We start from the raw sequence: 23822 nt of genomic DNA, 5'->3' as shown, positions 1-23822 counted from the left end.
AAGGGGCAAGGGCAGAATCTGGGGATCCTGGGAGCCTACGGTTCTTAATCCCATATCCAAACCACTGCAGTTTATAGCTGCGATTCTAGGACTTAGAATATCCAGGGGCAAGTCCTAGAATACTGTGGTGCTGAGGCTCTAGGATTCTAGCAACTGAAGACCTCATCATTTTCAGGTTCCAGACCCACCCTGTTGGAGCTCCAGGATCCCAGGCTCGGCAGAGTCCATAATTCTAAGACTCTTTCCTCTACTTCCGGAAGGAGCACCCCACCAACAGATCCCACACCCTGAGGGGGTGACACTGTCCCCCCAACCTACGCCCAAATTGGATCTGTCACCGTCCCAGAGGGTGGCCAGCATGCCCACTGTCTCTCCCTCTCCCGCTGCCTACGGTGGTGCCTGACACAGGGCAGACTCCGCCAGTAACATCATGGAATGAATGAACGGGTTTGCTAGAGGGAGCGTGCTGGGAGCAAAGTGCAAAATACAGAAACCAAAGCTGAGAAGGTGGTGATGGAATGCCGGCTGGTGGCTGGCTTGGGCCTGAGTTAGGAAAGTGGTTTCTGCTGCTGAAACCAGGAGTTTGCTGGGGAAGGAGAGGGAGGGAAGACCACGCAAAAGTAGCTAAATATTCCCCAACTTACCCAACCCCCGCGTTTCTGCTGCCCCTTGAGCCAAATTGCAATGTAAGTGCTTAAAATTTAGCTTTTGTACTCTTTGATACTTGGGGGACATCTTGGTGGGGGGGGGTCCGTTTCAGAAACCAGGCTCGTCCCCCCCCCCAAGCCCCCTGGGGTCTGGCTTCATGCCTGCAGTACTCGGCTTACACACTAGGTGGCAGTGCCCACCACCACTGCCACCAATACCACCATACCTGACTCAGCCACATCAGCAATGTCCACCCCTTGCTCTTGTGCCATGAAGCCCAGGATGGAAAAAATTGCGAAGCCAGACACAAAACTGGTACCACTGTTCAGGCATCCCAGCAGCATACAGTCCCTAAGTTACACATATGTCAGGGAGCAAGTTAATTCACAACACAAGGAAGCCACGCTCCCTACTTCTTCTCTTTTTTTCTTTAAATATCATTATTTCTAAGGTCCACCAGGCCCGCTGGCGCGACACTTGCCTGTACGAGTTGTACTTGTACTTGTTGTAGCTCCCCAGAGAGGTCATGGCCCCCAGGCAGATGGCATAGGAGAAGAATATTTGGGTCCCAGCATCAATCCATACCTGTGAGGGTTTGGGTGGGGGTGGCAAGGAGAGAGAGAAGGGGCTGTTAGAGCCAGCTTCCTACACGTTCCCGGCCACCTGAAGGACTGCACCTCAAAATGTGCAGATTCTTGACTGCAGTCAAAGCATTTATGCTGGAATGCAAGGTGTCTTTCAAGGCAATATTGAGCTGCAAGGAAGCCCAGAAGTCGAAGAAAAACCCAGTCACTCAGCATCAGGATTACAAGGAAGGGCTTTTGGAGCAGATGGATAGGAATTCCAACTACGAAATGAACGCAAGCAACAGGGCTCCCGCCTGGAGCCTCAGTTTTCACATCTGTAAAATGGGCTCTGCTGCACTACTACACAGGTTCTAAGAATAAAGATTAAGCCCAGTGCAGATACATGCTAAGACTGTTAAGTCAAGGCTGCTATTATTACTGTAATTCCTATCGTCTGGGAACCCACAAGTTGGAGCGGGACAGAACTCCCTAATGGATTATGCAGGCGAAGCCGCTCTCCAGAACCTTCATCCAGCAGCTCTTGATGGCCACAAAGCTGCCCTCCCAGCTGTCCTCTGATGTTGGCCAAACCATCCCCTGCCCGCCCCCTATCCTGCCCAGGGCAAGAGGGCAGTGGGAAGTGAACCAAAGCAGCACAGGACCTCAAAGGCCACCTGAAGGCTGAGGATCCTGGTGGCAAAAGGCCCTCAAATGGGCCAATCAGACATCCCAGGGCTTTCTCCAACCCCCTGTGGTCACGTGGCTGAGCGCCAGGAGGTGGGCACTCAGAATCTGTCCCTAGACCTTCCCAGAGCTCAGCACCAACTCTGAATTCCAACCTCAGCCAAGGAAGCCAGCAGCGCTCGTGGACGAACTCTCCCCACAATGCCACCCTCTAGGCCACTGCGGGCAGAGGCCAGGGCCAAGGAAGAGATGAGCTCACCAAAAGACCCCCTCCACCCCCCCTTTCCCTGGCACAGGGCTGGAAGGAGACCGTACTTGGTTGGCCTCAGCAGTCCTCCACATGAAAAGATACACACACAGCTGGAAATGCCTGCAAGCATGGTGGACAACATGCCACAGCCCAGCAGGAAAAGTACTGGGGGCTGATGGCCTGACTCGAACTGTGTCCCCAAGACTGGAAGAAACTGCGTGTCAGCTTAGCTTTCCCACACCCTGCCTGGCCCTGGGTGGGAGGACAGGCCACCCTGTGGTACCTGCGGGTCCTCGAGACGGCTGATGTCAGGGTACAGATAGAACTTGATGCCTGCGCCTGCACCGGGCAGCGTCAGTCCACGGACCAGCAGCACCAGGAGCATAGCGAACGGGAAAGTGGCCGTGAAGTAGACAACCTGTGGGGGTGGGCAGGAGAGATTAATTCAGGGGTGCCCGTGGCATCAACCACTGCTGTTGAATTCAAGCATCCTCTCCGAGGCCAGGGATCTGGAGCTTGCTGTTTGATCCTGTGTGTGCTGCTTAGCCTCTCTGGGCCTCAGCAGCCTCCCCTGGAACCTGGGTATAATACCAGTCACCTACCTCACAGATGTACTGAGATTCAGTGAAAACAATACTGAGTATCTAGGCCCTGGAAGTTAAGAGTGGTGGCCAAGACAGACTCTCTGTCCTCATGCAACAGACATGAAGAAAGAAAATGCAAATCAAGAAAAAAATGCAGGGACGCCTGGGTCGCTCAGTTGGTTAAGCAGCTGTCTTCAGCTCAGGTCATGATACCAGCATCCTCGGATCGAGTCCCACATCGGGCTCCTTGCTTGGCAGGGAGCCTGCTTCTCCCTACGCCTCTGCCTGCCGCTCTGTCTGCCTGTGCTCGCTCTAGCTCCTCTCTCTCTGACAAATAAAATCTTTAAAAAAAGAAAAAGAAAAAAAATGCAAAATAAAACTGTCTAGTGTCTATGTAAAAGGCTTAGTCCAGTGGTCAGCCTGTGCCAGATGTATCAGCTAACATTACAACTGTTAGTAGGACTCTTAAGAGTGAAGAACCAGTTAGGTGAGGGTTCAAATCCCAGCTCTGTCCCCTTGCTGTGTGACCTTGGGCATGATGTTTCACCTCTCTGGGTCAGTTCCCTTATGTGTAAATGGAGACTACAGTAATAGAAACCTCCATCCAGAGGTGAGGCAAGGGTTCAAGGAGCTGTCTGTACCACCACCTGGCATGTAGGCACTCAAGAAATAGGGCTTGTTGTCGACAGTGACCTTGCAAGCAGCACAGGGAACTTCTGGGAAGAAATGAAGCTCTAACGCCCCTTGGCCAGGAGACCGGGTAGGCCCCCCCCCAATCCCCAGATAACACAGCACATTCCAGGCTGCCCAAGGTCAACTGGAGATGGACACCAGAGATGACCAAGCCTGGACTGTTCCATGGCCAAGGTCCCACCCTACTTCCTCTCCTTCACTTGATCGCCAAACACCCTATGCCCTCAGTTCTCATGGATGGATCCTTCCCTATCTGTTCCTTCAACAGAGACGTTTCCAGGCAGGGTTCATGCTTGGGAGGGGCCCAGAGATGCGTGGCTCCAAACTGATGGTGAGATCCTGGTGTTTCCAGCAGGGTGCTGCCAGAGCAAGGGCTCCCCGGGCACAAGGACCCCTGATGTTCGCCCCGCCCCGCCCCGCCCTGCAAACTGGCGTGCCAGCCACCGTGCTGACAGAGGAGGAACGGGGAGCTCAGCAGGGCTCGAAGACTCGCCTGGGTCATGCCCAGAGCACAGGAGCCACACGTAGTCAGAGCCCATGGAGGTGGACTACCTCACTCTGAGCAAAGGCATGAGGCATTTGACTTCACCGATGCAGCACGTACAGAAAGTTCCTGTTGACCAACTGAAATGCTAAGACTGGTTCGCAGAGGCCCTGACTCCCTCAGGGTCTTAGGGGACCAGGGGACCAGAAAGGGATGACTACACAGCAAGTGTACCCATTTTGTAGGTGAGGAAACGGACACCCAGAGAGCGGGTGAACATGTCCATGGTGCTGGGAGCTGGGGGCGGAGCCAGGTTACTGCAGGGCACTTCTGGGGCCCATGTAGGTACCAGACACCTATGGAGGGTGACCGAGCCTTGAACCCCGCCTATCTGGCACAGGAATCCTTGATGGAGCACAATTCTTGGGACAGCCGACATCACTGTGAGTAGAAACCACCACAATGGGCCTTTGGAAAGGGGCAGGAAGAAAGCTCTCAGGGCCTGCCTGGCTCAGCTGCCCTTGGCCAGCCACCACAAAGCAGCATTTACTGAGTGCTTACTGTATGCCTGGCACCATTCTAGGTGCAGTAGTTACTTCGTTGTACTTGGCTGGTCCCACCCTAACCCTTCATTAAGAATCTCATCTTGAAGGTGAGGACACCAAAGCCCAGAGTGTCCACTGCTTGCCCATAGGTCACACAGTACTTAAGTGCCCCAGAGCCTGCTGCCCGCAGACAACTGTGGCAGAGCAGGAAAACCCCTTCCATGTCTGGTGCTTTATTTCACTCAACCTTCCCAATGACCAGAGGAAGGCTGGATTCCCCAAGGGCACAGGTTGGAATTCAAGCTCTGTGACTGGCTTGCTGTGAGACCTTGAGCAAGCTACTGTCCCTCTCTGGGCTTCATTTCCCCACCCATGAAGTAGGAGGCTCAGACCAGATGAGGTCTGACGTTCCATCCAGCTCTGCCACTCCAGGGGAGAGACAGAGTGGCAGGGAGGGCCCGCTAGGGGTCACCCAGGCTGGGGTTTGGATCCCACCTCTGCCACCTCCCAGTTGGTGATTTGGCCTCAGCTTCCATCTGTATGAGGAGGAAAATAAAGGTGCTACCCTCACCTGCCAGCCTCAAGACACCTTAGCAGGGAGGATTCTCCTGCCACTCCCATTAGGCTAAAGGGCGGGACCTACGTTTGCCTCTGCTGCTCCTCCCCCAGGCCTGATGACTTTTCTCTATCTGGGCCTCAGTTTCCCCAGCCCCCCAATCTTCTCCTGAGGCAGAGAACCCTCCCAACTTCCCAAGGGCAAGGTTGCAGGCGCGGAGGGTGGGGACAGGTCAGGAAGCCACAGAAGGGGTGAAAGAAAGAAAAATCAGCATGCCCCCCCACAAGCTGCTCCTCCCTTCCTGCAGACAGGCCCCCCACCGGTTCCCACCTCTGGGCCCTGCTGCAAACCACACCCAGAGGTCCACAAACAATTAACTGCTGACAGCAGGCTGTCCCCAGAGGGCGGCCACTTCAAAGCCAGCCAGGCCCCACTGGGCTGGGCAACGGGGCTCTGGCCAGAGGACTTTGTGTCAGGGACACAGGAAACCACCCGGGATGGGGTGGCTTCCCTTGTTTTCATGTATCAAATCTGTTTAACAAGCACTTAAGGAGCACTTGCTGTGTGCCAGGTATAGGCTAAGATCTTCAGGTGTAGTAACTCATTTAACCCACACAGCAACCTGACGAGGTAGGGAAAAGGATTAACTGCATTTCCCAGAGGTGACATCAGGGGCCCTGGGGTCACAGAGCGAATAGGTGGCCGAGGTGGGATGTGACCTCGGCCAGCTGGCTTCGGAGTCCTGTCTCTTTAGTGTGCATGCGTGTTACCGCAGTCCATCCCCTAATCCAGGACAGGACAGCCCCTCCTGCTCACACAGCCCCACCTAGTCACACCACCTCATCCGCCTCTTTGGAAAGACACCCTTGTTTTGCAAATTCTGCTGCTCTGAGGACAAGCCCCTGAGAGCCATTCTCTCAACTTTTCCGTGACTCCCCCAGGATCCTCCCGGGAGAGGCTGGTGCCAGCCGCCGCCAGTGGGCCTCTGGTGGTGGCCCAGCAGGCCTTGCCACGGGACGTGGTATTTTTCCATTCTTACTGGCAAGCCTCTGTGGTTCCTCTGAGCCCATGACCCAAAAGCCCTGTGGCCCAACTGCCCTGGAAACTTGCAAGGACAACGCTTCCTCGTTCCCCTCAGGATGGCGGGGAGAGTGGCCCACAAGGCAGGAGGGAAACGGGTTAGTCTCCCGCTGCCCTGAACTTCCTTTTGGGGATAAAGGCCTGGGCAGTAGGGGTCACTCATCCCAGAGATGGAGGCTCCTAGAGGTGGGGCCACATATCTGTGCCCAGCATCTAGGCAGGGCCCGAGGGTCTTCATGGCAGCCCTGTGTGTGTCAGAGGGGGAATCACCAACTCCTTTCACATAAGGGGAAACCAAGGCTCAGAGAAGGAAGGGTACATTCCCAAACTCATGCAGCTTGTGGGAGCAAAACTGAGATCCCAAACCAGGTCTGACTCTGACTGACCACCCCCACCCCGGGTCTGTTTTCAAGTGTGGGGCAGAAGAGTTGGGGGGTGCAGCCTCAGGGCACGTCTGTGGTCACGTCAGCGAGGGTACTCCCCTTCGGGTCCCCGGCACTTATCTTCCCATGCGATTGATGGTCTGGACTTGGCACCTTCCTGGCCTCATGCCCTACCATCCGGCTAGCTGCGGGAGAGGGCAGGCAGCAAGTGATGATTAGGAGGGGGAAGAATGCAGGATGCAGACACCCAGGTGGGGGGAGCTGCTCTGCCTGGGTTCAAATCCCAGCCTGGCCACGGACATCTCTGGATGTGAGGCTGATGGAAAGAGCGGTGATCGACAGCCCCAAGAACGGGGCATGGCGCGCATGCGCAACGTAGCCTTTGCCGCCATTCTCACTGTTTGTTGAATGAAGGAAGCCCTGGCATATTCAGACGCTTGGAATGATGACAATTACAAAAAAAGGGAACCGAGGCTCAGAGAGGCCAAGTGACTTGAACTTGGGTCCTGAGCTGTCCGAACTCTTCCTCTATCCACCCCCCCGCCCCCACCCAGCTGGACCAGCATCAGCCACTGAAGCAGGGCCAGGGCCAGGATGAGGTCCGTCCTGCTGCCCGTGGACTTAGCCCCCACAGCGGCCGTGAACCTGGTCTGCGGCCAGGGCTGAAAGCCATGGCTGGCGGCGGGCGGCGGGCAGCAGGCGGGCGGGCAGGCCAGCCATGGAGCTCAAGGAAGTCCACAGAGCCTTACTGTGTTTGTCTTGGCTTCTCTGGGCTGGCCCGGGCTCTGCTATTGTTCTGGGAGCCATGCCTGCCCCTCAGGGGCCTGGAGCGTGAGGAGGAGATTGTCTCCAGGGGCGGGGCTGGGTAGGGGGACCTCTGTCAAGTCACGTCTTCAACTGGCCACAGTTGCAAGCCCAGTACCCTCTACATTTTCATTTGATTCTATACTCCTGCCCCCCCCACCCCGCCCCATTGTATCTCAAAGGTTGCCCACTCCTTCTGGGAAACGGCAGCTTCCTCCATCAGACTGGGGGCTCCCCCATAGGTCTGGGTCAGATGTACCTCAGGGCCTTTGCATTGGCTGTTCTCCCTGGAGTATTTTCTCCTCCAGATAGCCACATGGCTTACCCTTTACTTCCTTCAAATCTGTGTCCCAAAGTTACCCTCCTTGGTGAGCCTGTCTGGCCACCCCATTTAAAAAAGTGTATCCCAGGGCGCCTGGGTGGCTCAGTAGGTTAAGCCTCTGCCTTCGGCTCAGGTCATGATCTCAGGGTCCTCGGATCGAGTCCCACATCTGGCTCTCTGCTTGGCAGGGAGCCTGCTTCCTCCTCTCTCTCTCTCTCTGCCTATTTGTGATCTCTGTCAAATAAATAAATAAAATCTTTTAAAAAATAAAAAAAATAAAGTGTATCCCAGAACTTTCTGTTCTCCCTCGCCACGTTACTCTTCAGTCCCCACTGACTCCCATGTATTTTACACATTCACCTTGTTGCAACCAACAAATCTCTCAGCTCCCGGATCATAGAGACTTCTGTTTGTGGACCCCCAGCGTATCCCCTGGCTCTATTCCTACAACAGTACCTGACAGGCAGGAGAGGCTCAAAATGTATGAGTGCATCAGGAAACGATCATGTCTCCAGCACGGCTGGGGACAAGTGCTCTATAGAAACTTCCAGAAAAACTCACCTCCATGTGGGGAAATAGGAGGGCACAGTGAAGACACGATGCGTGTTTACAGCACTGTCTGTGCCAAGCATTGGTGCTGGGGGCATCACATACCTTATTAGAGCCTTCACCTCCACCCATTCTGCACAAGAGAAAGCCAGGGCTTTGAGGGGAGGGAGTGCCCTTGAACAAGCCACTTCACCTCTCCCAGGTAGCTCCCTCCTCATTTGAACAAAGGCGGTTAAGGAAATGCTTGGCGCCTAAGATGGAGGAGGAGGTGGGCCAACAGGGGTGAACGAGTACCCCAAGGCGCCTGTGGGGATTGCTTGAGGGGCCCTCTTCCTGCCTGTCCCAGTGCGACAACATCAGCCTGGCCTGCTTCCTTTCCGGACTGGGTTTTAGACCCCTGCTCCAGAATCGTCCCCATTCTGCTTCTGCTGTCCTGGGGACCCAGATCTTGCCCTTAAGTAAATGCTGGGATCTGTTCTGATCTACAACTTCACTTCAAGGGGCTCTTCATCTGGGGAGACCACGGTCCTTAATGTAAATTCCAGGGCAGCAAAGGCCCCTTCTCCGGGAGATGTCACCCCCTGCCCATCACCGTACCTCCAATGCCACTTTAACTTACTCTTTAGACCTTTGGGGGCTTCTAGATCTTAAAGGGATGTTCCCCTGTCAAGATGCAAGTGACAAGAGGGAAATGATAGGTGGGGTTCATATAAAGGCAGGTCAGCCAACTCCTTCTCTCTGGCCTAGAGCCCCACCACAGTGATCCCCCCAGACCCCTCCGCACTGCCTTGTCATCACAGTGACCATGACCACGATACTGGCCAGCGTCTTGGTTATCGGGTAATTGTTCAGCTCTAACTTCCAGGTAGTCTTTTAGTTACAGGCTGTCCTTTTCATTATTGGAAATCCAGTTACACTTACAACCTCAATTGTAAGCTAACATTTTAATAATCAGCTACCACCCTGGTTAATAGCTAACGTTCTAGTCTTCGTGTAACCTATTAAATCAGCTGCAAATATTTCAGCAATGGCTAACGTTCTGGTTAACAACTAACATCTTGGTTTTGAGCAAGTAACTTAATCATCAGTGAAAGCTTTTGTTTCCAGCCGTAGTGTTAGTTGTACGATAATTTGGTTAACCAGACTTTGCAACCAAACTCCAAGTCTGTGCTTCTCAAACCTCCACGTGCATTTGGATTATCTGGGGATACGATTCGGACGTGGGTTCTGATTCTCCAGGTGTGGGGCAAGCCCATGGGTCTGCATTTCCAACAAGTCTGTGGGGGACGCCGAGGCTGCCAGTCAGGGCACACTTTGCAAAGCAAGGGTCTGTGTTCGGGGTGAATTGCTGGTAATTAACAATAAACTCACCTTGCTACCTGCTAACTTATCAACACCCGTGTTTGTTATTTGCTAAATCTGCACTAGCAACACCTCAATATGGGAACCGGGAGTGTAGGGAGCTTACGCAGGTCCCAGAGAGCGCACCATCGGACTTTCAGGAATTCTGTGAACTAGTTGTTAAACTATCGGGAATGTGAAATCAGACATGGTGGGAGTATATACACCAGGATGTGGGCAAATGCCACAGATCAGGGCCTTATTTTCTTTCAGAAGACTGCTTTAGCAACATACTTGGGCTCTTTGGGCTGGGCTGGTTTCAAGCAGGAGGGTCTGGGGGGTGGGGAGACTCTCTGCTGAGGCAGGGGAGGGATGGACACACAACTCACTTTCCCTGTGGACTTGACGCCCTTCCAGATGCAGAAGAAGCAGACCAGCCAGACCAGGAGGAGGCAGAGAGCAAGGTCCCACTTTAAGGAGCCAGGGTCGTCGATTCCAGAAGACAAGCTCAGCACGTTGCGCCTTCAAGCAAACAGAGCCACAAGTCAGGTTGCGCCCCGGGGCACAGAGAGCTGAGGCCAGGGCTCCAACAGGCTGGGGTTGAAACCCCGGCTCAGGTGTGTTTCCACAAGCCCCCTCGCCTTTCCAAGCCCTGGAATCCCCAGGGGTCTCTGAAGCAGCACTCACCCAGGTCACGGGGGTGTGGAGAAGTCAACAAAGGGGACAGATTGAGACTCCTATGTCAGGTGAACCTGGGTTCAAACCCAGTCGGACCTCGGGCAAGTTAAGCACATCTCTATGCCTCAGTTTCCTCATCTGTTAAATGCGTACTAATTCCCATGTGATCGATTCTCAGCAGACCCTTCTTCATGTCCACTGTGGGCCAAACACTGGGTTCAAACTTAGCGCTACCGTGTGAAAGTCTGACTTTGGGTTAGTTACCTGACTTCCTGGACCTGAATCTCCTTGTTTGTGAAATGGGGATAACTACCCAACTCTCTGTCCCACCCCTCTTTTGTTATTATTCACCCCTGTTTCATATCTGAATATCCTTGAAAATGTAAGCCTCAAGAGGGCAAAGTGTTTATTCTGTATGTGGCTGCAGAGCACCTATCCACCTCTTTACAGGGATCGCTGTTAAGAGAAAACCCACACGAAGTACCATTGACAAGGTCTGGTATGCAGCCAGCATTGGGTAACCCTTAGCACTCACTCCCGTCCTGGCCTCGAGATGCCCAGAGCAGCATCTAGCACCTGAGCAGTGAGCCTCCTCCCCCCAACTCCGCAGGGTTATGAAGGTCTTGGAAGAGGCAGGGAGACGGTGAGAAGGCTCATTGGCCTGGCCCAGCATCACACAGCAGAAGCTGGGTCTGTGGAGTCCGAGAACCTCACTGACCTGCAGAAGATGTGTGAGAGCACCTACGCACACACGTCCCTGAGGGGCTGATGCCATCTGAAGTTGGGGTGGGGTTGCACTGGGTGCTAACAGCCAGAAGCCGCAAAACTCAGTGCCAAGACACTGTCCCCACTGTCCCAGAGCAGATACTGCAGCAGTGACTAAGGACAGGGGCATCCAGCGCAGGGACATCAGGGTCCCCCGTTCCCCTGGCTCCCCAGGCTGCTGATCATGGGAGACAGGGAGCTTGTGCTCCCTGTGTGTGAAAAGCCAGGATTCCTTCTAACCAAAGTCAGCTCCTGGTTTGGAGGCCACACACCACCAGCAAGAGAGGCAGCGAGGGGGAGTGACTTTGTGCACCCTGTAGAACACAGGTAACAGCTCCTGCCCCCAGGCCACTGCCTAGGAATGCATTCCAGACCGTTCCCTAGCTTCCAGCCAGTTGTGGTCAGGGCTCTGGATGTCAGAAGGCCTGCTGGGCCAGGATACTTCACTGTTTTGCCTTTCCCCACTCCACCCCATCTCCACCCCGCAGAAGCTTCAACATAAGGACCTTGAATAAATCTAAGATCCCCATCTCAAGTGGCATCCAAAGCGAGGCCATTTCTTCGGGCCACTGTTGGGCTCCCAGCACCTGGAACAACGCACAGCACATGGTAGGGTCTCAATAGATACCTGCTGAGTGAACCAACCAAGGACTCCACGGAGGATACCAGCAAGTTCACACAGCACTCAGAACCAAGTCGCGAAGTATTTCCGGTCACCTCAAAAAGGGGCAGCATTCCTGTCCTTGTTTTTGGTGAGAACCCGGACATCAAGGAGCTCCCCTTGGACACCTCTGATGGTATGTGCTCAGTAGGTCCACAAGGCCTTTCCAACTTACCATCTGATCCAAGGACTAGAGGTCATTTGCCCCATTTTATGGATGGGGAAAACCGAGGCAAGGAAGCTTCAACTGCCCACAGACACACAGCCAGCGGGTGGCAAGGCTGCCACCCTACACGCAAGCCTGTTAGACTCCAAAAGCCTGTGCTCTGCAGACTGCCCCGCACTGCTCCTCCGATAAGCAGACAGAATAATGCCAAAACCTTAAAAAGAATCTGCCCAGGCTCCTGCTATGGGCCAGGGTCCCCTGAAGCCTCAAGCCAGGGGGCATCCCCTGAGGCAGGCTGTTAGCCAACCGCATCCCGGCTGGGGCCCTGCCAAGCACGTGGATCTGGCGGCTGCAGCTGCTTTAGAACAAAAAGCCCTTCCCTGCGCAGCCTCCAGAGCTCAGCGCCTTCAATGAAGGCCCAGGGCATGCTGGGCAGCGGCCCAAGGCTTCCTTGTGAATGGGCAGCGTCAGGCAGAGTGCTTTCCACCTCCACACCTTCGGGCCCGCTGCAACGCCAGCTACACCGTCCTCATGCTACCAGGGAAGCCTTTCCTGCTGCTCTGCACACAGCTGACTGGAGTCCCTGTCTGTCTCCCCAGCCATCCCTTCACACCAGATGTCACCTTCAGGTGAAAAGGTCTGTCCTGCCTATCAGCCTCCAAATAGCCTGAGAACAAGGATCTCACAGACAGGCACACAGTAGATGCTCAGCTCATGCTGAGAAGGTCCCCAGCCTTTTCTTGTCTCCTCTGGGCAAGTCAAGCTGAAAAGCCTGAAACCCCAGAGCCTGAACTCTTCCCTTCCCTGTGCGACCACACCAAGCGCCATTCACGGACACCCTTTCTAAAGCCTCCTCCTACCACTGGTAAACCAGTGGTGCCTATGACAGATGGCAGGCTGGCTCTGGGCAGCCGACCAGCTCCGGAAGCCACAACGGGGAAACCGAGTCTCCACGGCCGGTGGCCATCTTCTTGTAGGAGTTCATGACGCCTCTGGGTGGCACCATAAGGAATGTTCTCTTTGACCCAGCCATACTCCATATCTGAGCCTCTCTCCCGTAATTACTCTTGCACGTGTGGCCAATGACAGGGACCACTCCGCGCTATTCATCACAGCACCGTCTGTAGGAGCAACAGACTGGAAACCACCCAAGTGGCCATCAGTAGGGGCTCAGCAGCACAGAGAGGACACAAGGTGAACGCCAATGCCGCAGGGCCTGCGAGACAGTGGGAAAGCTCCCCGTGAGCAGATAAGAAACGATATCCTGCAGATAAAGTAAGTGAACAAAGCAAGGTGAACGGGGCTTCTGGCATGCGCCCTACTGTGTTAAAAAGGGAAGGGGGTGGATGTACATTTGTGCTTGAATGCGCACAGACTATTTTTGGCAGGACACACTAGACGCCGCTGCCCGTGGGGAGGGGGACCTGGTGGTGGGGAGGCGGGGGAGGGGAATGCACTTGGCCTTGGGTATCGTTTTTTTGTACTTGAATGTTTTTCTCTTTGGATGTTTGATGTTTTTAGATGAATGATTCAATGTTTTTAATAGCACCTTTATAAAAATTATTTAAAAGTCTTGAAAATGTTTGTAATGGGCCATACAGACGTTCTAGGAATGGAATGAATGTGTCTCATCAGTCAGGGGTTGTCAAAACAGAGCCCAATGTGGGCTCGGGGCCAAAGTGACGGACATCCTTTCCAAAGATAGCTCTGGGTAGCCGTGGAGGTTGGAATGTGTGGGGGCCATCCGAATCCTTTTTTTGAAAGGACCCCGCATGAAGGACCCTCCACAGGTCCCTCCCGTATGGGACTCCCAGGGCCTCAGCCACAGAGCGGCGGAGAGGGATCTGCTGGGCCTTCCCGTGGTGGTGAGAGGGCTCAATAAACTGTAGAGTGCTGTGCCCCAGAGGAACAGCCATAGTGCACTGCCCCTCAGCAGTCTCTTAACCACCCCAGGGGACTGCATGGTACCCCAAATTCAGCCACATGTCCCCAGCACTGCCACCACTCCTCTATGGACCTTTCTGCTTCCCAGAGCTTTTTCAGTGGCCTTCCCACTTGTCTTCCTGCCTCCACGGTCACCCTCCCCCCAGGTCTGCTCTCATCAAGAGAGAATCTGTCCAGACCCAAGTCAGGTGACCACTCCACCATTCTACATCCTCCCATGGCTCCTACCTACCTGGCTAAGAGGCCCTCCTAACCTGCCCTATCCCTTTTGGCCTCCCTGAATAAGGCGACCAAATACTCTTATCATTCAGACCTATTAATGACACTGGGACCACAGGTGTATCAATGGGACAAGTTCATGTATGCTGGTCCCATCTCCAACCTCATCCCCCATATGGCCCCTTCAGCCACAGTGTCTTCTGGTATGATCTCTGAAGAGACTAAGCACATTCCTGCCTCAGGACCTATGAAAAGTTTGTCAGTCACTTGTTATATGACATGACGACCACCTCCCTGCGTCATTTCAGGTCTCTGTTCAAATGTTACTTCGCCAGGGCAGCCTTTCCTGGACATCGTACAGTCACTCTCCTTCCCCTGCCCTGGCTTTACTTTTCATTATTTATCACTGCTTTTCTATTACAATTGTATTTGGGCCATCCATTTAATGTCCATTGATCTTACTGGAATGCCATCTCCATTGGAGGCTGGGCCCCTGTCTGATCACTGCTGGATCCAGAACAGTAGCTGGCATAGAGGAGGAGTTCAACAGACATTAACTGAGTAAATGAATCATACCCATTTGGTTGATGGGGAAACTGAGGCTCAGAGAGGTTCAGGAACTCACATGAAATGACCCAGACTAAAAAAAAAAAAAAAAAAAACCAACCCTGGGCCTGAATCCCTTTTTTTGACGCCACCCTGGGGACCAGCCACCCGTGTGCCTGGTCCTATGCTGCCCTTCACAAGGGCCCCCAGCATCCCAGGCTTCCTGACACTACTCATCCAGAGGGAGGAGACCCAGAGGTGAGCTGCATTCTTATCCAAGAATAGTAATGATTCATTCCAGGGTGGGATCCAAAAGAGAGTCGCCTGGACGTCTGTTGTGAGTCGGCCGCCCCGCTGCCGTCCAGCCAGCACTCAGAGATGTAAATACGTCCTCCGAGTGGGCCAAATCGTTTCCTTTTGACTGCCGGCCAGCCATTTATTGGCCCTGGCTCTTCCCTGGAGACTGGCGGAGGCAACAATTATAAAAGAGCCCGTCCGCCCTGAGCATGGGGCCACACAAGGCTTTCTCCACCGCCTCCTCCTTCCGACAGCTGCAGGGGAAGATTGGCTGAGCACGGCTTGTTTGCAAATATGACTCATTTCTTTGATTCTAATAAAGTCTAATGATACGTGCTGAGCTCCCGGGGGGGTGCTTGGGAGGAACCAGGGAGGAAGGCATGGCTCCGGCCTGATGGAGGGCATGTGGCCAGATCTGGCCCCGCCTGTCTTCCAGGGCTGGGGTGAAGCAGGACCCTTAGGATAGAGTGAAGACCCCAGAGGAGGGACCCGCAGGATGAGGTTAACCAGGGGCACAAGCTCTGTTTTCCATCAGAGCAACTCTGAGTCGAATTATAAAGCCAGCGTGAAATGACTATCTCCGGGGGCCCTGGTGGCTTCACAGGGCTCTGGAAGAGATCATCTCACTGGCTCCTGCTGACAATGGTGCTTTAGCATTACAGATGGGGTGGGTGTTGCGGGAGGGGGTGGGGGGTGGACCATGCCAAGAGGGGACCCCCTGTGACACACATGGCACAGTGTTACCTGTGGACTTGTGGCTGGTGGGGACACAGACCCCAATGTCAGAGATGAGGGCTGGGAGCCCTCTTCTATCTAGCTGCTTGTGTAACCTTGGGCAAGTCACTTAACCTCTGTGGCCCTCAGTGTCATACCCAACAAGCCATGACTGGAGGCCCTATCCTTAGCATGTCACTCTTTAACTTGTGCCAGACTGTGACCTCAAGGTTCAGAGAGGAGGTGACTGACCTAAGGCCATGCAGCGGGGCTGTGTGGGGGCCAGAGGCAGTGTCCCTGCTCTAAGGGACCTGGACATCACCCATACTCTCAGCTAGTAAAATGAGAGAGGGAGAGGGCAGCTGGCAGGGATGATCAGCAAATTCTTTCCCTGTCCACAGGGCTGTAAGAAGTCTCAGCTTTCACAGCACCTCATTATTCTGACTCCCAAGGAGTTCCCAGACACCTGTGGGCCATTGGTCCACCTCAAGGACTCATCTGTCTGCTACAGGTGAGAAGTGGACAGAAACAACAGCTGGGGCTGGGCTCTGGCTTGAAGGATGTAGGGAGCAGCCTTTTGCAAGTATCCTCACTGCTCTGCTGCCTAACCTGGTACCAGTCAATGACACCTCAATAATGTCCTGGCAAGCCTCTCCTAATGGAAACCCCAGAGCTAGGCACTAGAGGGCCAGTGGCTATTCTGGGGGGAAATCCTGTAAGCTGTTTCACCTCAAAGGGAACCCAGACCCATTGATGGTTGAACCCTCTGAGGCCCTGTATACTGCTGGTGCTTAATGTATGTCCTATTCTCTCTCCCACTAGTGTGTTCCTTGAGCAGTAGCGAGAAAGCAGATTGTCATGTCACTCACCTTCCTGTCTACCTTCCATGGCTCCCCCTCTGGAGAACAAAGCTCAAACTTACCAGGCTAACATTCAAGGCCTTAAACCTTCTCCTGGCCCCATGTGTCTCATCCTCCGGCCAGACTCATGACTTACGGTCCCCAAACACTTGGATGTGTTCAGAATGCCATACCTCTCTGTGTGGGCGGTTCCTTCCTCCCACAATGTCTTTTTGCTCTCCTTTTCAGACTAGTGAGCTCCTATTCATTCCTCAAAGCCCAGCTCCTATGGCCCTTCCATTTGCAGATGAGGAAACTAAGCCACAGCGGGGTAGTTAACTTGCTGTACCAGGCTACACAGCCATGTGGATGTGGACACAGAATTCATAAGAAGAATCAGCATCCAGTGAGCACTCACTGTGTTGAAACGCCCTCACTGAATCCTCTCTGGCTGAGTGAGATCATAGTATGGGGAAAGCCACGAGAGGGTTCTGAGCTGAGAAATGCCATGTTTGGATTCAGCTGCAAGGGCAAGGCAGGGGAGGAGAGTCCAGTGCTGGGGTCTGGGGGAGTGATGCTGAGGGTGTGTGGGGGGAGCAGGGGTAGTGTAAGTGGGGAGAGGAGTCAAACTTTGGGTGTACTTGAAAGGGAGAGCCCAGAGCATCTGGGAACTGGATTCGAGATTTGGGGTGGGCAGGAGTTTGGGAGAATTCCCAAGTACTTCCCTACTTGAAGGGCCCCTGGAAAGATGAAATGCCAATGAGAGGGATCAGTCCCAGGCACAACGCTCATGGGAGCTAGTTATTCCACCTTAGTTCTCTTTCTTCTCCCTCTTTCATGTCCAAGAGAAGGGAAGGCTCTGGAAGGCCAGGGACCAGGACCTTCTCACCTACAGTGCCTAGCCCAGGACTGCCCCACATTGAAGACCCTGGCCCACTCACTGGCCTCAGCCTCTGCTCATGCAGGTGACGGGCCTGGTCTCCTCAACTAAGCCTGCATTCCAGGCTCCTACTCTGTGGACCCCCGTCTTCCCCAGGGTTCCAAAAAGATGGCAAGTTATTTGTGGATGTTCAGGTGGGCTTACAAAACTTGGCTAAGACCCAAAGGCTGTAATAGGAGGCAGGCAGGCAGCCAGCCTTCTGTGGGCTGAAAAGCCCATCCGGATCCTGTGGGCCCTGGGAAGCTGCCTGTAGGCCCAGGATGTTTTCAAAGATAAATCCTGTCTTCAGGGCATCCAGGCCAGGAATGGTAGCCTGGGAGCTCAGAATGGGGATTCTGGAAGGCAGGAGCTGGAGGATCCCCAGGAGGGCTCAGTAGGCGACAGGTAGGTGAGAAGGCATGGAGAAAAACTGGATCGCCCGAGGATCTCGTGGTTCATGGGAGCCCCTTCCCTAGAGCCTTCAGGCCTGTGAGAGCAGAGATGAGCCAGGACAGCCCCATTTGCAATGGTGGGGGTGGAGCGGGAGGGCAAGGGCCTTTACAAGAGGCCACTCCTTAGTCTCTCTGAAGGTCAGATGACCTGAATTCCAAACGTCCCTAGAGGGCAGTTGGATCCACTACGAGGGCACTTAATCAGTAACAATGGCCCACATTTCTCAAGCAACTTCTCAGGGTTGGCCATGCCCAGTCTCGTTCAGGTAGGGCAGCCCCACAAGGCCAGGAGGGCAGTGCAAGGATCTCCCCAAGCACAGGTGAGGCCATCAGGGCCCAGAGGGGCAGCAGCGCCCGGTGAAGTTAGAAGTGAGGTTTGAAGCCCAGGCAAGCCCACCCAGGCCCGAGGCAGTAAGGCCTCAGGAGGGACCCAAGTGGCTGGTTGGGTGCCAGTGTCCTGGGCGGGGTGGGCTGAGGGTGATCAGGCCATGCCAGGAACAGCCTAGGACAGACAGGGCTGTGGTTTCAGGACCCATTCAAGTGAGAAGAATGAGGTGCCCACACTTCTTTGTCTGTAAACTCAGCTCTCCAGAGGGTGTGGCATGGAGAGGGTAATGAATGTTCTTATACGTGCTCTTTGTCTGCGGGTGGAAAATATGTACACACCAAGAACAAGCCCCTGTTCAAGCAGACCCAGGGACTTGTGAGCATTGACTTCAGGCTCGATGACAGGGACAGGGACCCCCTAGATTGAACCCCCACCTGACCCTTGCTTTCCTACGATTTCCTGGCCCTGGCCCTCAAGCATGGCTAGGACCAGCTGGCAGGCCACCCACTTTCCCGTGGGTCCATTTCCGGGCCGGATTCTTGGAGGTGGGGAAGAACCTTGGGAGCTGCAAAGCTGACCCAAATGACGATGAGGGACCACTCCCTCCCATCCTTAGTACTGTTTCCTGCCCCTGGCTCTCAACCTCATCACTGGGATCATCGGGGCCATACCCAGGTGCTGAACCCCAAGTTCAGCTCATGAAGAGCAAGGAAAAGTTAATGCACAAATGCTTTTGTGATTGGTCTCTATGCACTATGTTCGAAGCACTCCCCCGTATGTCAGCTAAGAGTTACCCAAACTTCAGGTCTCCACATTCCGCCTTCCTGATGTCTGTCCTACATCTATACTCCCACAGCTGCTGACATCATCATGGTCAACTGTAGAAAGACCCACAGTTTTCCATTCCTCTCCTAAGAGACAGAGCCTCTCCCCCAACCTCCTGAATCTGGGTTAGTCTGTGGCTTTCTTTGGCTGATGAGACATGAGCGAAAATGATGCTAACAAAGGTTTGAAAAGAACTCTTTCCCGCATGAAGGCTCCCCCATTTGTGGTGTGTGGAATGCTGAGCCACCTGTGAACAAACCAGGCTAGCCTGCTAGGTGATGGGCCCCATGGACCAGTTTGCCCCTGGCCCTCCAGCCAACAGCCAGCTAATCCCCAGAAGAGCTATCCTGATGTCCTACAGCTGCCCGACCCACACGGGAGCCCCACAAAGACGGAAGAACTGCTTAGTGGAGCTCAGCCTAAACTGCCAATCAGCAGAACCAGGAGCCAAATAAAGTCGTTGTTGAAAGCCAAGTTTGGGGGCTACTGTTACACAGCAAAAACTAACTGATACGTATTTTTCATTCTATTGACTCACCTTTTCACTTGAGTAACTACGTCAGCTTTGTATACCCATTTTTCCTCTGGGCAGTAATAGGTTTGATGAGTTAACTGTATTTTTTCTAAAATACACTAAGAAAACTCTATCATAGGCAGCAAGAGAAGTACATATACCTGCATACAGGTGTAGGAACGATTCATTCCCCTCATCTGACAGTTAAAGAAACTGAGGCTCAGAAAGGGGCAGTGACTTGCCGAAGGTCAAACAGCCAATAAAATGGCAGCACTGGGATTCGGTTCCAGGCCTGTCTGAGACCAAAGGCATGGATTTATCTCCAGATCCGCACCCTCCTTCCTCCACCCCACCACCCATGCCAAGATAGTGACAACCACATTCCTGGGGAGAAGCTGAGGGAGTGGGCTGTCTTCTCTGCTCCCCACCCACATCCTCCCCCCTGCCTTCCTCGAGGCTGGCCTTACTCCCAGAACTCGGTGACAGGCGAGGTGAAGTTGCTGGCGCTCAGCGTGACCCACAGGCTCTTGTTCTTGCGCATAGTGTCTTCCATACACTGGGGTGTGTTCCAGCTGTGGTTGCAGTGTGCCCAGGGCAGCTCCGACTGGAAAGACTGGAACAGGTAGTAAGTGGCCCAGGCCAGGATGATGACATAGTAGATGTTCAGGAGGGACACAATCACAATGGAGGCATAGCCGATGCCTGTGGGTGTGGGCAAGCAAAAGGAGCATCAGGAGGGAGGCCAGACCCACTGTGGCCACATACACAACCCCAGTATCCCTAGGCCTGGGGCTAGAAGGGGCCAGAAGGGCCAGAAGGACGAGCGAGTTATCTGTAGGATGAATGGATGACTGGATGGATGGGTGGGTGAAAAAATGGATGGTCCGATAAGCTGGGTGAGTGGAAGGATGTATAGAGGAAGGAGAGCTCAATGACTGGATGGCCAGGCGCACAGATGAGTAGATGGATGGTTGGTTGGTTGGTTGGTTGGAAAGACAGCCAAATGGATGGATACTGGATGGATGGATGGATATCCAATTTGTTGATGGATGTATGGATGGTGGTTGGTTGGAAGGTTAGGTAGATGAATGTATGGATGAATGAGTGGATGGGTATAGCTGGAAAGACCGATGGCTGGTCTATCCATTGACTAATGGGAAAAAGTGTACTGGATGGATGGATGGATGGATTTATACAGATGAATGAATAACAAACCACACATCTTCCCGTCCTTGCCAATTATAAGCGTACCAGTGATTATTTTATGGGTGCATACTAGATATCAGGCACGGGACGAAATGTTGTAATAATAAAGCTACCAATTCGTTTGGCGCTTATAGCGTGTATGAAGCACTTTTACGTAGCTGTCATTTTGTCTTCACAGCAACCCTATGAAGTAGTAAGCATACAAGGGGAGTAAGTGGGACTTGAAACCATCCAGACTCCTGATTATGAGCCCTTCTCTTCTGCACTACATGGCTGAGCAGCTGCAAGCTCATCAAACCAACAGAGAGGTAGGAACAGCCAAGACAGACTGAGCCGCTCCTGTGGGCAGCAGCATCACGGAAATATCATACTAACTGCTACCCTGGGTCAGGCATGGTGCCAACTGGACTTGCATGAAGCTCCAATGTACCAAAGAGCAGGTGCTCAATAAAAATGTGCTGGATGAACACCAGGCCCCAAGTGACCTCTGTCCCATACTCACCAGAGAACAAGGGGCAGATCTTTTCCCAGCAGGTGATGCCGCCTTCAGAGGTGTACTGGCCTATGATTACCTCTAGGAAAAACACAGGCAGGCCGCCGCCAAACAGGAAAATAAAATATGGTATAAGAAATGCACCTGCAGAGAGAGCAGACTGGGGTGAAGATCAGGTTGTGGCTATCACGGGGGCCACTCCCAAGCCCTCCCAGCCAATGAGCTCCAAGAGAATGAGCGAGGGACAGGAGGGATGGAGGCCAAAAGTCTTGGACCCATTGGAAAATTCTCCAGGCCTTGCCTATCTGTTTAGCTGACATCACCCTTCCAGTGGGCCTTCTCAACCTCCCTCAGATGCACCAGGTGATTTTTAAGCCTCTAAGCCTTTGCTTATGCTGTTCCAACTACCTGCCTGGCTTCCTCATTGAAGCCTTCACCTGTCCTTCCCCAGGCCCGCCCAGGGCAGGAAGAGAAGAACTAGTGAGGAAGGGTACAGTGATGAGAGGCACGAGGGGGGCATCTCCAGCTGAGGGTGGGAGCCAGGGGGAAGAGTGAGGGCCAAGAGCTGGGGTGAGCGCTCCTACCTAGTGTCCGCTAATGGCTTCAGTGGGTCCATAAACCCTTTGAAACTGTGGGCAACTTGGGTCTATGGCTATGTGCTTTGTTCTGGGGAGCTTTGGGACTCATTAGAGTCCCAAAGGTGCCTGAGACCTACGAAAGGTTAAGAAATCAGGCTCTATGGGGTGCCTGAGTCATTGAGTGTCTGCCTTTGGCTCAGGTCATGATCCTGGGGCCTCAGATCAAGCCCTGTATCAGGCTCCCGGCTTGGCGGGAGGCCAGCTTCTCCCTCTCCCTCTCCCCTTCCCCCTGCTGTGTTCCCTCTTTCACTGTGTCTCTAATAAATTAAAAAAATCTTTTAAAATTAAAAAAGGGCAGAAAGAAATCCGTCTCTAAGGCAGAATTTCCCAAAAGCTGGTTATCCTAGCTTGGGCGGCCGCGGCATGCCACCTGCGGCCATTCAACCCTCTGACTGTGGCCATCATGAGCGCTGAGCCATTCCTCCCTGCCCGGGTCTCTTGGAGGCCTCTCCTGCACCAGGGAGAAGGTCTCGCCCAGTCACGCGCTGCCGGACTCCGACACCTCCAAAAGGAAGATGATTCCAGATCACAACCCTCAGCAGGCATAAAAAACAACAAAACAAAACCCAAACCCCAACTGTCCAACTCATCGAACACCCGGACAGAGTCCTTACATTTTTTAACAATCATCTTCAAAGGGGGCCAAAAGAGACAAACTTCAAGGTGTAAGTTCTGGGGACATGACATACAGCATGGCGATCACAGCTCATAGCGCTGTTACTACGTATCTGAAAGCTGCTATGGGTGTAAACCTCAAGCTCTCATCACAAGAAAAAATGTCAGAAGTATGTGAGGTGATGGGTGGTAACTAACAACTGTGGTGATCATTTAGCAATATAGATGTCTATCTACCCGTTACACTGTACACCTTCAACTAGCATGTGTTACAGGTCAATTATATCTCAGTCCAAGGGGAGAAAATTTTACATTAAAAAGAAAAAACTAAAAATATCTCGACTGTATTTTTTTTTCCTGGGTATCTTTCTATCATGGCAAATAATACTGGTTTTCCATTTACCAGGTGGTGGGAGGTGGGGGAACAAAGCTTTTGAAGCGCCTTCAGATTAAGTTAGAAAAAACCCAAGCAAAGGCACATGGATCTGGGGCAATCTGTGGGAAACATGGTCCTGGCCTCACTCCCTCTCGTCCGAGGGGATCAACCAGCTGGTCAGGGAGAATCAGGGACCTAACTGAGGTTGCACAGTAAAACCTTGAGGAGAATGTCACCTGATTCTCAATCGTGCTCACGTCTGGCCTCTTAGGTGGTGTGGGATAGGGTGGGCACGCAGAGGTCCAGGTGGGGGCCTGGGAAAGCGGGGCACGGAGAGGCCCCCGTGGTCTGGCCCCTCCCTCTCCTCGATGGCCGCTCTCTGCCCAGTCCAGCCTTACCTCCACCATTTTTGTAGCAGAGGTACGGGAAACGCCAGACGTTGCCCAAGCCGACGAAGCCGCCAGCCACAGAGAGCACAAAGTCGATCTTGCTGGACCACTTCTCCCTCTGAGGCGGCTTCCCCTCAGCCTCATCTTCGGGCCGCGTGCCTGGGCTCTTCCCCGGGGACGGCTTCAGGATGTCTTTGTGAAAGTCTTTCAGACACTGCAGCTTCTCCTTAGTGGCCATGTCCTCCTTGCTTTCTGTGGGGGACAGAAGAGAGGCCAACGTGCGCTCAGTAAGGGACGGCCTGCTCATCTCTGGCGTTATCTCTTTTCCCACCCACGGGCTGGTGGGCTCTGACCAGCCCAGGCCTGTGGCAAGGGTCCTGTCTGGCCACTGCTCTGACAACAACGTGATTCAGACCCCTCTGGGTGACCAGGGACCTCAAGAGTCAAGAATTGACAGGTTCCATTTCCCAGGCACCTGCTCAATAGAAGCACAGGGACCCATTGCCTGTCATCTCCAAATGTCACACCTCATTCCACACCTGAAGGCAGAGAAGCGTGACACTCCCCCCCCCAACCCTGGCATCTTCTCTACTAAGTATGACACACTCCAGGCAATTCTAAGGTAACTTCCCCAAAACAGCCTGCCTGAATTTTCTAGCAATGAGCAGATACCATCTGCATCTCACATTTGCCTAGAAAATGATGGCTCCCATTTCACTCAAGACTCAGCATAGTGCCTGGCCATGGGA

The 23822-nt window shown here is 53.5% G+C and overlaps 1 protein-coding gene across 3 annotated transcripts in view; it reads right to left on the bottom strand.

Annotated features, from left to right (window-relative positions):
- Positions 1 to 221: 221 nt before the first annotated feature.
- LOC116862944 (sodium- and chloride-dependent taurine transporter) overlaps positions 222 to 23822 on the bottom strand; it is a 63111-nt gene continuing 39510 nt past the window's right edge. Inside the window, exons 2-8 of one of the 3 annotated variants that reach the window (XM_032850385.1) lie at positions 23083 to 23325; positions 21065 to 21199; positions 19824 to 20058; positions 9879 to 10011; positions 2432 to 2566; positions 1130 to 1233; positions 222 to 999 (exon numbers count right to left, since the gene is read on the bottom strand). In XM_032850385.1, the coding sequence (XP_032706276.1) occupies positions 831 to 999; positions 1130 to 1233; positions 2432 to 2566; positions 9879 to 10011; positions 19824 to 20058; positions 21065 to 21199; positions 23083 to 23325 (1154 nt within the window). In that variant the 3' untranslated portion in view covers positions 222 to 830. Of the gene's footprint in view, positions 1000 to 1129; positions 1234 to 2431; positions 2567 to 9878; positions 10012 to 19819; positions 20059 to 21064; positions 21200 to 23082; positions 23326 to 23822 lie in introns of those variants that run through there. The other 2 variants (XM_032850386.1, XM_032850387.1) reach the window with 2 other exon arrangements.

Source organism: Lontra canadensis, unplaced genomic scaffold (genome assembly GCF_010015895.1).
Source record: "Lontra canadensis isolate GAN:19392208 unplaced genomic scaffold, GSC_riverotter_1.0 scaffold403, whole genome shotgun sequence".
Classification (NCBI taxonomy): domain Eukaryota; kingdom Metazoa; phylum Chordata; class Mammalia; order Carnivora; family Mustelidae; genus Lontra; species Lontra canadensis.
Note: the sequence above shows the minus strand (reverse complement) of the source record. Positions and strands in the feature narration are given on the sequence as shown.